Source organism: Euprymna scolopes, chromosome 2 (assembly GCF_053919585.1).
Source record: "Euprymna scolopes isolate OS-2025 chromosome 2, ASM5391958v1, whole genome shotgun sequence".
Taxonomy (NCBI): Eukaryota; Metazoa; Mollusca; class Cephalopoda; order Sepiida; family Sepiolidae; genus Euprymna; species Euprymna scolopes.
In genome coordinates this window covers 127939015-127954357 of record NC_136483.1, presented here as the reverse complement: position 1 = coordinate 127954357, position 15343 = coordinate 127939015, and the positions used below count along the sequence as shown (strand labels likewise).

The 15343-nt window shown below is 35.7% G+C and overlaps 1 protein-coding gene across 4 annotated transcripts in view; it reads right to left on the bottom strand.

Annotated features, from left to right (window-relative positions):
* Positions 1–15343, bottom strand: part of LOC145295994 (hydrocephalus-inducing protein-like) — an 865028-nt gene that overhangs the window by 568406 nt on the left and 281279 nt on the right. For all 4 annotated transcript variants that reach the window (XM_080141978.1, XM_080141990.1, XM_080142009.1 and 1 more), the window contains exons 17-18: positions 7876–8010; positions 6718–6859 (exon numbers count right to left, since the gene is read on the bottom strand). In XM_080141978.1, the coding sequence (XP_079998104.1) occupies positions 6718–6859; positions 7876–8010 (277 nt within the window). The remainder of the gene's footprint in view (positions 1–6717; positions 6860–7875; positions 8011–15343) is intronic.

Here is a 15343-nt window from a genome sequence, read left to right as displayed (position 1 = left end):
AGGGATGGACTGATCCTGACTCTCGATGTTTAAAGAGAGCTCAAGTGGAAAGAGGTTCTTCAATGAGTGAATGTGTGCTGCATTGCCCCCCCTGCCTTACCTTTGCAGACCTTACTACACCATCCTCACCATAAAACATTTCCAATATAATACCGAGAACCCAAAAGGGTCTTGGTTTAAGAGGACTTTTAACTAAAACGATATCTCCGACCTTAAGCCTGTTTCGGAAAGGCACCCTTGAACGGCCCAGGGGCTTCTCTCTGAGACTTAAGAGGTATTCATCATACCATAGTGCTCTGAACTTCTCCAGGCACTGGTTTCGTACCTGCATGGTCCTGAGAAGCCTCTCTCGACTTGGAGGGAGGTGGGAAGAAAAATCTTCCTCATTTAAACTCAAAAGTAGTCCAGGACTCTTATTGGGCCTCAGAAACATGTTTGGAGTTACTGCCTCCAGCTCAGTCTCCGCGGATTCTCGATAAGTTAGAGGGCGGTTAATTGCCCTTTGTATATCCGATACTATGGTTAGTAACGTGAAATAACCTATCTCACCTCTACCAACCACCTTATGCAGACAATTTTTGATTGTCTGAATACTCCTCTCCCAGACCCCTCCTACCCAAGGCGAAAATAGAGGGATAGGACAGAATTTAATCAGACACGAGCCAAACTTCTGTTGATAATCATGGCTCAACATCAACCTCTTAAATAACTGCCCACCTCCTATGAAGGTCTTAGCATTGTCACAGTAAATGGCTGTTGGAACACCATGGAGGTTTGTAAAACGTACCAAAGCCTGCAAAAAGGACAACACGCTCATGTCTGGTACCACCTCAACATGTACAGCCCTGATACTGAGACAGGTGAAGATGAGTAGATACATCTTCACCACCTTAGCCCCTTCCTTAACCCAAAGGTGGCCCGTAAAATCTACTCCCGTGTGGTTGAAGGGAACCTCCAGTTCAACACGTGAAGCAGGCAAGCTGGCCACATTGGGGGGCAATACTTGTCTGGCATTGTACTTGCGGCACAGTGCACATGAAGCCAGGACTGTTTTCACTGCTTGTCTCCCCTTGGGCACCCAGTAACCACACCGTCTTAACTCTGCCAGAGTGGATGCAACCCCCAAGTGTTGACACCTTGTATGTGCATCCATTATTATAAGCCGAGTTACTGGGTGATCTTTTGCTAACAGAACAGGGTGTTTAACTTCCGGGTCGAAATGGAGAGACCTTGCAATTCTGCCACCTGACCTGATAAGACCCTCACCATCAATGAACAGGTCGAGATCACGCACCAAACCCGGAACTGTCCTACCTGAGGAATCCCGCAGGAATGCTAGTTCCTCAGCATATCTCTGGCGCTGCATCGTTTTCATCAGCAGTAAGATGAGAAGTGGTAAAAAAAGACTGTTTGGCTATAGCAGAATTTACTGAAATCTTTATTGCAAAACATCAACTGATTCTTAAAAAGGTTTTCATTTGTCACAAAAATATTTATAATTATTAAACGACTGTGAATAAAAGAAAACAAAATCTTATATGATGTTTTTAATAAAAATTCACAATTCCATATAAAATAATTAAAATGCAAGGACAAAAATTCCCATGCAAATAAAAAGTAATAAAATGTTCTTAATATCTGATATATTTTAAAATTTTTAATTTTACTTCTCAATTTAAAACATGATTGTTTTTAAAAAATACAAACTCTTTCATTATTTATTAATGTATATTTTGTTTTTTGTTGTCTTTTCTTCTTTTTCTTCTTGTTATTATCCAATTCTAATTCAATTTTTATTGAATAAAAATATCTTTATTTGATTTTAGTTGTTCTATATGCACATACAGTATACCAGAATTGAAGGCAAGCCTTGAACCTTTTCAAGTGATCAAATCGGTAGGATTCTCAGTTGTTGAGACATAACGAAATGAGGGGGAGAAACCTAGTGTGGCTTCCAACTCAGCACTCATCTGTTGGATGTCCTTCAGCCTATTCCGGGCAAAGAGGTTTCTGCTTACAATTGTTCCGGAAATCAGCCAAGAGAGGACCACCTGTGAATCTGTGGCTACATGAATCTCAGAGGGAGAGAACCCTCCAAAATTCTTCAACAAAGTAGGCAGGCACTGGAGAGCCAAAAACACGGCCATAAGTTCTAAGGTGGGTAGAGTTTTCTTTTTCAAGGGAGCCACCCTAGCTTTTGCAAACACCAGACCAGATTGGCAATTTTGCACTACATATGCTGTGAAGCCATATGCCTCTGGAGATGCATCACAGAAAAGAAAAAGTTTGCCAGCCTCATTCTCGCTGAGTGCTCTTCTGGGGAAGGAGACGGTCTCCAGCTCAGAGAGATCAAGGGAAAGCTTTCTCCATAAGGACAAGTATTCCGGTGTGACCGTTACATCCCATCCCAATCCCTTCTTCCAAAGTTCACTCAACAAAATACAGCCACGTAATGAAACCGGTATGCACAATGATAACGGGTCATAGACTCTAGCTGTCTCGCTGAGGATCCATCTCTTTGTAACGGCACTAGAGTCGCACTTAACAGCTGCTACACAAAAAGTGTCTGAGAGAGGACAGTATCTATATCCGAGCACCTTCTCCCATTTGTTGCCATGGTCACTCAGGGAACCATGCTCCTGCATTTTGTTTCGAATTGCCACATGGTTAGAATTACAGGACTGCAGTTCGAATCCTCCCTGACGCAATCGTTCCCGGGTGAGTGTATATAACCGGCACAGTTCATCGGGATCATCGCGCGACATAACCAAATTATCCACGTAAAACCGATTCTCCATCATGGATCTACAATTATCCATGGGAAACTGCTCTGCATAGTATTTAAGGACATAATTTAATATAAATGGACTAGCAGCATACCCCAAAATAATTGTGTTGTATCTAAAGCAGCGTAGGCGACCTCCTTCTTTTAGGAAAAAACAAAACTTATTCCTGTCCGCTTCAAGCTTCAGACGGATCATTAAGAAGGCCTTCTTAATATCTGCTAACACGACGTGCTTATTAGCACGAAAGGTAAGCAACAAATCTAGTAGGTCACTAGTAAGATTTATTCCCTGGTAGGTAGCCTCATTAAGGGAAGGAGAGTCACCAACTTTGAGGCTGCAGTTGAACACTGGCCGAATCTTAATGGTGGAGGTAGGGTCCGATTTCAGGACAGGCCTGTGCGGAATCCAGACAAACTCTCCGAACCGTTGAGGAGGCATGAAGATCTCCTCTATAATTCCATCCCGTTCCTGCTGATGGAAAACCTTCAAATATTCATGATAAAGTTGCCTCTTCTCCAATCTCTGCACGACACATTCCAATATTCACAGAGCCACTGCATGGTTGGAAGGAACACAAGAGATCTTATCGTCCTCCCATGGCAACTGAACGTAATATTTGTTATCCTTAAATGAAATAGACTGTCGAAAGAGAGCAATCTTCTGTTCATCATAATTAGACAGTTCCTGTTCTTCAATACCCAGTGACTCAACACTGAACATTTTCTCCAAACCCCTTTGTACATCACTTTCAGGGAAGAAATCCCTTAGAGGGTCTTCATAGGTGCCCTGAGACTCCAGCACAAAACATAGGTGAGATGGGTTGACCTCAGCAGTCGACGCAAGTACAGCATCGAAAGTAAGGCATTCTGAGTTCTTGTCCACAGAATGGTCAGTATGTAAAAACTGCTTCACCTCACCGAAGGGGACGAGTCCTATTGGTGTCAAAAAGGCCTGTCCAAGCAAACAAGGAACTAATTGAAGGCTCCCTAAATGTTGAATGACATTCAGCCCAATTATTCCATGAATTGGAATAAAATTTGTGGCTCTGTCAAATCTGGTGGCTAAGGGACATTTGAGGCGTTCAAATTCATTCAAAATAAAATCCAGATTCTCGACGTGTACCGAAATATCAATATTTTCGTGTACAAACACTGTCAGGGAAAATGGACAACCGCATCCAATGCTAGCCTCCAATGCTACCTCTTTAAAACTCCTGTCGCAATCGCCAAGGATGGTAGTCAGCCTAATTTCACAATCATGTCCAATGGATTCCAAGTGACCGAGGGGGTCCAAGACCTTACTGGACAAATAAGTCCGTCCACTGCCTGTATCCAATAGACATTTGACGGAAACACTTTTATCACCCCTACCAAAGGTAACACACAAAACAGGGGGAAGGCTCAAGAATTTTCCACCACGAATGCTATAGGCGGAATTGGACTGAATAGAGGAATCTCTCCGTGAAGTACCAGATCTAGGACCTGAAGGTACATTTCTTAAGGCCCCCCGCATAGTGTTATAAGCCGAGCCAGGGATCTTATCCCCCTTAATAAGGAGATGTTTAACCGCTTCCTTAGTATCTCTCAGAATTGATGACAAGGTGGGGATTCTGCTACCTGAAATTAATATCAACTCCCCCTTGACCTCCTTGGGGAATTTTGCAAAGAGAATCTTGGCCATAAGCCGAGCCCCAGAAGAAAGGTCGTTTGAAAACGAACAGTCGAAGGAGCCCTCCAACTCAGCCAATAAGGAGGTTACTTTGGATATGTAGTTAGCCAGGGCAGTAACGGATCTGTCCTGTTTACAGGAAAAATCTAATATGTCTTGGAAGATGTTATCTATTATTTCATCTTCATCAAAGTACTCGCTCTTCAGGACCGAAAGAGCCACCTTATAATTTCTGTTGCTGATGGAAAGATGATTAATCAACAACAGGGGTTGACCAGACAGTGAACACTTCAAAAAATTCAGTCTTTCAGCATCATTGGCCATACAGCTACACAATTCTCAAAACGCGACAAGAATTCCTTGAAGCTCATAGGGTTAGATTGCATGTCCAATCCATCGAAGGTGGGTCCCGTGATCTGAATTTGAGGTGGTTTTACAGTAAATGAGGTCCCAACTCTTCCAACTTCTGGGGAACATGGAAGACTCAGAGAGTCCATGACCACTGGGAGGAGCTTTAACTCAAGATGTTCTAATTCTCTTCGGAATCTCAGGGTGTGTGCAAGAGACTCCCTCTCAATTTGAATCCAATCCTCTTCCTCGGAAGATTGAAGTTGGATTTTATTAACACATATGTCTACTTCAGTTAAATATTCCTCCACCGATTTCTTCAGTGCAGAGAAGGATTTAACAGAGAGTTCATCCTCCAGATTGGCCATCTCCAGAATCGTTCGGATTTTAGTCCAAAGAAGAGAAATTCTCTTCCTTAAATCTGGTTGACTCACATCCATGTTAGTATGGGGCTTCTTTCGCAAATATGTGAAAAAATTAATTTCCAGCAAAGAATCAATGACCGCTCAGATCAAGAAGGGAGGAATGCACTTACCTTAGATTGCGAAAGAATTGCCCCCTTCCGCGACGTAACCGTCTTGTAGTATCTTCGCCAGACGAAAGTGGAAAAGATTTACTTGCAATCGCCGGCAACTGAATCAATTTGTGGTGAAGAAAAAAAGAGAGACAAGACAAGGGAATCTCCCCTCTTATATAATGGAAGGATCAGATGATTAACTATCACGTGATCTGGAGCACAAAAAAAAACTTTAAAAGGGTGAATAACAACAACAATTCTTCTTGGTTAGTATTCAAGGTAAGTGCACGCCGACCTTCTCTTCTCGAGCAATCATTAATCCTTTTTTTCACAGTATATAAAGATGATCAGATTTTTTTCTTCAGGAGGTTTTGTTATCATATGGTTACTACATTTCTTGTATATGTTTTGGATTACCTTGATGATGGCCTACATTGAGGCTAAAAGTATTTGGATCTTTAATTTCACGTTGACATTTGATTCATCTATTAGTCAACTAGCTGTTCCTGCCCAGAGATGCCCGGGAGTTGTTTTCCTGTAATGTTTTTTTTTTTTTTTGTTGTTGTTATGTTATAACAAATATATTTTCACATTTCATATTACTAAACAGTTTAATTTTGTGTGCTTGGCTTTTGGCTGTTGTCATAGGTCTTTACTGGATTTTACTTAGCTCATATTGGCAGTGGCAAATACAATTCAGAAGTTGGATGCTTTTAAATATAAGGGAAAACTGAACAAAACTGTTAACAAGTTTAAATCTACCAAGCTTTCTAGACAACTAAACTTACAGCAAGATTACCAATCTAACTAATTTGTAGATCACAAGCATCACCACTCCAGTTCTCCAAACATACAATTATTCAATCAAAGGGAGATAAGTCAATTATCTTAATAAGAACTGATATTTTTTTCTAGCTTAATAGGATAGATGGATATACAAATGGCTAAATGATTGACTTGTTGCAATATTTTTTATATATAATTAGGGCATGATCTCTGAAAGTTGGGAGGTTCTATTTATAAATGCTGCCGATAGGAACTGACAAATTAAATTAATTTACAATCTGCTAGCAACCAATCAGAAACCAGAATTGCTCTATAAAATTCTTTTAGCATTCCAGCACATAATATTTTTTGTGTCAACATGAGAAGTATCTTTTGCTCTTTGCTTGCAAAGTCCGGAATCTGTACAGAATAACTGCCCACTGAAAATTCTTCATATCCAGAACTTATATAGAATAGCTACTCATTGGAAACTCTTTTGAAATTAAACATGGCTTCCAATTCAAGAAAAGAGTAACAATTATAATCATTTGTGTTCTATCTATTCTCTCCTTGGCAAGTGATCCTCCAACACATTCCCCACTTTTTGAGATCCTTTATAAAATTAATCCTTACCTTTTTTTTGTTCTTGTTCATAAAACCTGTGCTATTTATCTTTGGTAAAATTGAAGTTGAAGCAGCCTGTGACACCCAATTCACTTGCTGGTGACGACGACCCTTGTTAGTAAAGACAAATTTTTTACATAATAATTGGTTGCTGTAAAAGAAAAAAAATATTTTGTAACAGAATTGGTTCAACTTAAGATAATGGTTCTCAACCTTCACAATACGATTTATAAGAAAACAATAATCTTCAAAACTAAGTTTAAGTGTAGTCATTTTTAATATTGGTTACAAACCGGTTTTAGCAAGATGAAATTACTAACCCACCCTCCAATTCGAACATAATTTCATGAGGGAGTAATTTATGAATACCAAGAACAATAAACATTAATGTCATGTTATTTACATGTACAGCCATTGATGACAACTTGGATTTTTCTCTTGTCTGATTATATTAAGTATTCATCCTGTAATACTGTACAATTTAATTTTCATGAGAAAACCTTTACACCAGACTTTTTTAATTGTTTTGGATATATCGAGGCCTACCACCCCAGACTTCATTGCCTTATCCAGTGCATGATATATGCATTTAGAGATGACCATTGGGATATCCACAGTAGAACATGGTTGCCTAAATCCATACAATAGATTAGTTTAGCATTTACGAGATGGTAGACTAGTGCTTGCTTGATTAATGACTCAAATATTTTAGCAAAGAGATGGAAAAGACTAATGGGTCAATAATTTACATATTTACATTGATGAGGTACAGAGCCACCATGCTTTTTCACTAGAAAATGGGTGGTTTTCAATGTGGATAAGTTTGTAAATTTTAATCTTCCTAAAACTCTTCTGAATATGATTTCTGGCAGAAACGATAGAGCAAACTTGATTTATTTAGGTTGTTTCTGTAAATTTAGACACTCTTAGAGATCAAACAAACATCTAGATACAATGTTATAGTTTTTGTCAAATAGTTCTAACATGGTATAAACACTCATCGCTGAAATTTAGCCCAGTTGCTTAGAACACAAAACAAGAGGTTTGAAAAATCTAATACATCTAAAATAATCTTGGGAATCATAAATTTGTCTTTAGAAACTTTCACAAATAGATAAAGCATATATATTTAATGTATTGATTGATAATGTTGTGTTTTTTTGTTACCTGAAATGAGGGCCAAGGTCTAAGATTGATGAGAGAGGAGGGTCAGCTACAATAGTGCTACCTTTACCTAAAGCAGATACACAAATATTGTAGTTAGAGCTGCCTTCAAACTCTATCTTCACTTTATCGTCAAATCTGTAATAAAAAAATATACAACTTGTAAAAACAAATGCAGGCATAGTGATGATGGAATAGTCAACAAAAACAACTACAGCGGCTGCTGTGAGATGAGAAGTGGTAAAAAAAGACTGTTTGGCTATAGCAGAATTTACTGAAATCTTTATTGCAAAACATCAACTGATTCTTAAAAAGGTTTTCATTTGTCACAAAAATATTTATAATTATTAAACGACTGTGAATAAAAGAAAACAAAATCTTATATGATGTTTTTAATAAAAATTCACAATTCCATATAAAATAATTAAAATGCAAGGACAAAAATTCCCATGCAAATAAAAAGTAATAAAATGTTCTTAATATCTGATATATTTTAAAATTTTTAATTTTACTTCTCAATTTAAAACATGATTGTTTTTAAAAAATACAAACTCTTTCATTATTTATTAATGTATATTTTGTTTTTTGTTGTCTTTTCTTCTTTTTCTTCTTGTTATTATCCAATTCTAATTCAATTTTTATTGAATAAAAATATCTTTATTTGATTTTAGTTGTTCTATATGCACATTCCTCATAGCTAAAAATCGTTTGGGTTTCATGAGTTTCTTGCTATCATAAACATTACATTGTTTCAGCATATTGCTATTACAACATATTCAAACAGCTACCATGTTTTGTAAAGCTCATTATTTGATTAAGTACATGAGTAATATTGCACTCTTCATGGTGATGCTTGAGAGCAGGATAGCAACAGGTTGTATTGACCCATCAATTGGCATTACCTTATTCCCTTCTTTATTTCCGGCAACTGTGTAATGGTTCCTGGAGCAATTGCATTCAGTTTCTTCCAAAATAAAACATTTCTCTCTCTGTTGCATTGGAAGATGGTCATTGTAAACAACCACTTTTCATCACCATGGTCTAAATTTTGATTTGTATAAATATGAGATATTTTGCAGAAATCTAGAATTCTTTGTTAATTTATATTTTGTGTTAATACAACTACTGTTTTGTTTTGCTGTTTCTTTTTTTTTTTTTCAGTAAGTTGTCTGGTGCATAATTTTATATATAATTTTATATACAATTTTATATATAAATTTATATATAATTTTATATTAGAAAGAAATACATTTCCTTATACTCTCCTTATCTATTATATAAATGGAACTTTGTGTTTGTGTGTGTCTACGTGCATGTATATGTGAGTTCATTTCTTATGGATTCCAAAACGGCTGGGTCGATTTTTATGAAATTTTAAAAGGTCTGAGTGTTCTTACCTAGGTTTTATATTGAAATGCATCTGATATGTATTGAAAATCAATAATGAAAAAATTCTGAATAAAGATGTAAATTAATGGCATTTAAATAAGTGAAAAATGAAAAGAAAAGTATATGAAAAAAATGAATAATAATAATAATAATAATAATAATAATAATAATAATAATAATAATAAAATTATACACCAAAAAATAAAAAAATATTAAAAAAACATTTTTATATACTTTTTCTTTTTCACTTATTTAAATGGCATTTATTTTTGAAAATCATGTGACTTTTATCTTGATCAAGATCTGCTGTGAACTTTTTCCAATTTTACTCAAGTTTTGCATAAGCCATGGTCTCTAGTTACTTTTAACTGACTAACTGAAACATGCTTATGAATGTGTAGCAACTATAAATTCTTATGTAAAACAAATAAAAAGTATATCTTGTCTTACTTTGGTATTGAGTACTCTTGAATGAACTTTGTTCAATTAATTTGTTGTTTCACCTTTGAAAAATATTAACCTGGAATAATTATCTCTCTATCTATTATATATTTAAAAGTGAACATGTGTGTGTGTGTGTGTGTGTGTGTGTGTGTCCGTGTACATTTTCCTACACAATAACTCTGCCAATTTTCAGTCTAGAGACTCGAAATTTGATATACAGGGTATTGAGATTTGGGAAAATCTTTGTAATCCGTTTTCGGCCAGAAATTTGGCTGTTAAGAGGTTAAAGTTCAACGATCTGACCCTTGAGAGCTCTACCGAACTCCTTCGACAATTTTGGGTCTAAACACTTGAAATTTTAGATATAGGTCCCTTGGACATGGATCTAACTTAATAACTTAATTTGAGCCCAAAACAATAAATGTTAAGGGAGCATAATAGGGGTCAAAGTTTAAAAAACTTTGACCTCTGTGGTCTCTACCAAATTAATCAGATGAAATTTTACATAAAGGGTATTCAGAGATAGGGCAAGCTTTTTAATCGGTTTGGGTCGAAAATATTTTAGTTACCAATGTATAAATCTATGTATGTATACATGTTTGTATGTCTGCCTAAAACTTTCGACAGAGGCGACGGATTTTCACAAGGTCAGTATCATTTTGAAGTTCGACCTTTCAGACGACAAATATCGAAAAATTGGCTAAAAACATTAATATCTTCACCCTCAACTGGGCACTTTTCTACAGGGGGGAGTCGCTTTTTTCGCCGATATTTATGAAAGCCATCCTCTCCTTTCAATTGTTTAGCGTTAATTTAAACCTATGTCACTTTCGGTTTGGCGGTGGTCGTAACAGCAAAGATGTCAGTGTTTTTTCCCCATTCTTTTCCTCCTTCGCGTTACGGGTTTGAGCCTGCCTTCCTACTACCACTATTTTTTTTTTTCTCAACACACACCTCCAAACACCCGGGCAATGCTGAGAACCCATGCTAGTATATATAGAAAACTTTGTGTGTGTGTGTATGTGTGTGTGTGTATGTGTGTGTGTGTGTGTGTATGTGTGTGTGTGTGTGTGTGAGAGAGAGTTCGTTTCCTATAGACTCTACAATGGCTGAGCTGATTTTTATGAAATTTCACACATGTACTTTATGTTTCTGGCAATGTTCTTACATAGGTTTTGTATTAGAATATCTTCAATAAGTATTGATAAATGAAAGAGTCTGATAAAAGAAGGAACAGGCGATTTTGACCAAAGTTAACACCTCATACATCCTAACGTCACAAATGCATTTGAGAAGTTTTATTACCGCACAAGCAGAAAGGCCCGATATATAAAATCAACAGTATATTCTTTGATATGACAGGGGCACATTTGAAATGAATGTTTCTGTTAAGACCACAATTGAGCCATGATATTTGACTTTTTTATTTTAAATTTAAATTCAAGCCATTATCACCACACAAGCAGAAAAACCAGGCATATAAAATCGATAGTAAGTATGACAGGTGCGCTTCAGAATGAATGGTTCTGTTTAGAGTCCAATTGAACCATTGTACTTAACTTTTGCATTTTAAACTTTAATTCAAGCCTTTATATATAAAAATAATTTTATCAAACCAACAGTAAGTTCTTTACAGTACAATGTAGACTACAATGTTTTTTGGATTGTCACTATGAGGAGGCATGTAAAGTTTCCTCCCCCAGCACACTGTGATGAGTCCCCAACTAGAGCAGTCAATCAATCGATTTGATTGAGAAATGGGCGATTTCACCGATTTCAATGACAAAAAAAAATATGGAAGTGTGAAACATTCATTGATCCTGATTCAATCTTGGACAACATCAGGTCTCCCCGCTAATATATATATATATATATATATATATATATATATATATATAATAGTAGGCTTCTCGGTGTTACTTGGTCGTAAAATATGCTTAAATATGATATTTTAATTTATGCAGATTTCGTATTTATAATTATAGAGCTAATTCCTTATTGATTATTATATTCTACCCAATATATAGTAGTGACTTGAAGAGTTTTAAAAAATATAACCTGAGTGTCATCAGCTAGAATCGAAACCAAAACATGTTGCTCTCCAGGATTATTCATTACCATTTGAGCTAAGTCCATACGCATAAAAAATTTAAAAAATATAAATGTATATTTGCACATGCATAGAAATAACAGGTTTTATCAACTTGTGCCTGTGAAGTTCCACTTCTAAAAAACATTTGAATCTATTAGCACTTATCTTTACTGCCAATAAATAAATCAAATTCGTGACATAGGAATGAATCCCCTCAAGTTTTAATCTGTAGATCAAAAATTGAGAGAGTAGTTTGATAGAGATGGTTCCACACAGTGACAGACAATGTCACTTATGTATATATATATATATATATATATATATATATATATATATATATTTCTGTAGAAATATATTTTTCTTATTATATATCAATCCTTATATAAGAAGCTCAATGTGATTACAGAGCAATATATAGAATAAATGACAAAAATTTATATTCCACAACTCATGATGTTGACAATCTTATAGTTTATTCCTTTAAATCAGTTGATTTATATGATTCTTGACAGTATCTGTTTCGTAGTGCAAAATCAATCACTTAATTATTATATCAATTAGTGAATCTATTATGCCCTTAACTCATCAGAAGAAATAGCAACAATCAATCTGTCAAAAGGAATTAAAATGTGATTTGACATGGTAAAAATCCGGAAATTGGAAGAGAAGCTGCAGTTATATTTTTCCATTACGCCATATTGAATTTTAATCAAATCATTGATTAAAATTGTTTGGTTCTTGTACCCTTTCCGATAGATTAATTTCCATTTCTCTTGTTTTAACTTGGCCTTCTCAAGTTCAAGCCTCATCTGTAGCTTGTACTTTTCTAACTCGGCAGTCTGTTTAGTATCTCTGAGTCAAAGATTTGCTCGTCCACCATGTGTTCAAATATTATCCGGATTAGTTTTTCTTTTCTCATTGACTTTTTGGTTTCCAATTATAGTTTATCTCTAATTTCTAACAAAAGATTTTTCCTCATCATTTCTAGTTTTTCCAGTGATAGCTCTATGAAAAATCTTCTATCCCATCCATCTTTGTTGGTTGTATCGCAAGTTGATGCAATTTAAGTCAGTAAGTTTTCTTTTGACTTGGCCGTCGAGCCCCCAATGTAATGAATACTCTCGTTGTCTATATGTTGAAAAAAAAAAAATTTTTTTTTTTTTTTCAAAGTTCTCGGTAAATGGTGTCTGTATAATTTTACTTTTCCAAGAAAACTAAGGATCCTTTTGACTTTTATTTATTCATTTAATAAAAATTCATTTCCCGGACGAGGTTCCCAAGTGACGTGCCCCTTCTGAGGTTTTCTCAGATCGCGTGGAAGGTCGCAAAGGTGCTACATGCCAGTCCGTATTTAACTGACTTCCTCCATAAAAAAAAGAGCATTTAAATGGGTGTAACAATTATCTGCTCTCTTCTCTGATTTAAACACGGTCCATAGGCTTGTGTGTTGTATAAAATAAATGTCAGATGGATAGATATATTTTTCTTAGCCATCAGCTGATCATCGCTGCAAGAGATTGTAGGTCAGAAAAGTTCAGCATATATTTTTAGCATGAAAAGACAATCAATTCAACATGTATATATATTTCTTTTTTTTCTTTTATTTTGATGAACAGAACCAAAGAACGAGTAGGTAATATATACAAAATTTAAAAAAAGCAAAAAAAAAAAACGACAATATATATTTAAGTTCATAAGTCTTATCTTGTTTCCTTGAGCTCCCAATAACGAATCGAAATGGATTCACAACCAAAAAAAGTACAGAGTTGTTTCCCCTCCATCATTGAATTTTCAATGGTTCTCTTAAAGGGAGGTTACTCTGGTTGATTCGCTATTTGTTTATATTGCTTGTTTTTCTTCCACTCATACTTTTTTTTTGTCAAACACCGGTGAAATCTGAATTTTCGTATTTTTAATAGTTCTCTTAAAAAGATCCGATATTTCCTTCATAATTTACAACTGGAAAGAGTGAAAGATGAACCATCCTTTATTTTACGCTGAAGGACACCATTATGCTTTTCTTTTCATCTTTCTCGTGATGTTGATTTTATCAGCGGAGCTACTGAGCTGCTCAAACATGTTTTTTATTTGGACTCCCGTCTGCAACTGATTAGCGTTTCAAATTCTTTAAGGGTTAGCTTTTTCCTAAGGAAACACTGGATACGTTTTTTTTTCTGAATTTTAAATATATCAGCGTTTTTCTTTTCTTCTTCTTTTTTTATTGTTTTTCTTCTCGCTACCACCGCCGTTGCTATGGTAACGGATTACTTGTCTGTTTCAACTCCTTCGTATCTTGGAATTTTAACCATTAAATTTATTTATTTTTTATTAATACGATATTGATATACTTCAATAACGTCACAATATATATATATATATATATATATATATATATATATATATATATATATATATATATATATATATATATACATACCTTTAGTACATCTGGCATAATCACATTGATACACTGGTTCTCATCAGATTACCGAAGTTAAGCAATGTTGAGACTGATGGATGACTATTATTGGAATTCTAGATGCTGTATGCGTTCTCCGTTTTTTTTTTTGTTTTTTGTTTTTTTTACAACGGAATCACCACTCATCAAGTCCTGGAGGCTACTCAAGGATAAGGGTTATTGAGTGTACAGTAGTCAATGGGAAAATAACATAGTAATCGTTAGAAATTTGGTGAATTGGATTACTTAAGGGACGGCTCATCAAGAACTTTTTTATGTTGGACTTGAAGATGACCATATTGTAGTCAGCTTGAAAGCAGGGAAATGGAAGAAACTTCCATAGGTGTGCAGTTCTAAGAAAGAAGCTTTGTTCATGGAATCTATGTTTAGGTTCAGGCAGAGATAAAGTGGGGAAAATTATTGACAGTGGTTTCAGTTAGATGAGTGTTTTTCGTGAAAGTTTGGCAAGAGGGGACCATAGATTGGAACTCAGATGAGCACTTGCCATGAAAATAACAATAAAGCAGAAACAGGTTCGCAATGTCTCTTCTGTAGGAAAGAGGTTGCAGGGAAGAGAAAAAGACTAGACTATGAAGTCTATTTTGAACTCTGTCAAGGTAGGATAAGAGCTTCTAGCAGCTCCTGCCCAGATGTGGCAACAGTACTCCATCCTTGAATGTACCTGGCTTTTATACAGGTAGAGGATTACATCAGTAGTGAGATATCTACTGAAATGGTATAACAATCCCACCATTTTTCCGGCGATCTTGGCACCGGATTTGATGTAAGTGTCCATTTCAGGTCAGGATTAAATGTCAGACCTAGATGCTTGTCAAAACATGGAGCCTTCCCAAACAAGAGCAATTCAATTCAATTGATTCCAGATGAGGAGCAGAGCATTTATGATGTAAAGATATAAGCTTGGATTTAAATGCATTAAAATTAACCAGCCACCGCTTTCCTCATTGTACCACATACTGAAGATCAGAAAATAGAGAATCAGAGAGAACTTGGTCATTTATGGCCTTTGAAGTATTGCCATGTGTCATCAGCATAAATGTCAACGAATGATCTTAGGATGTTATTTG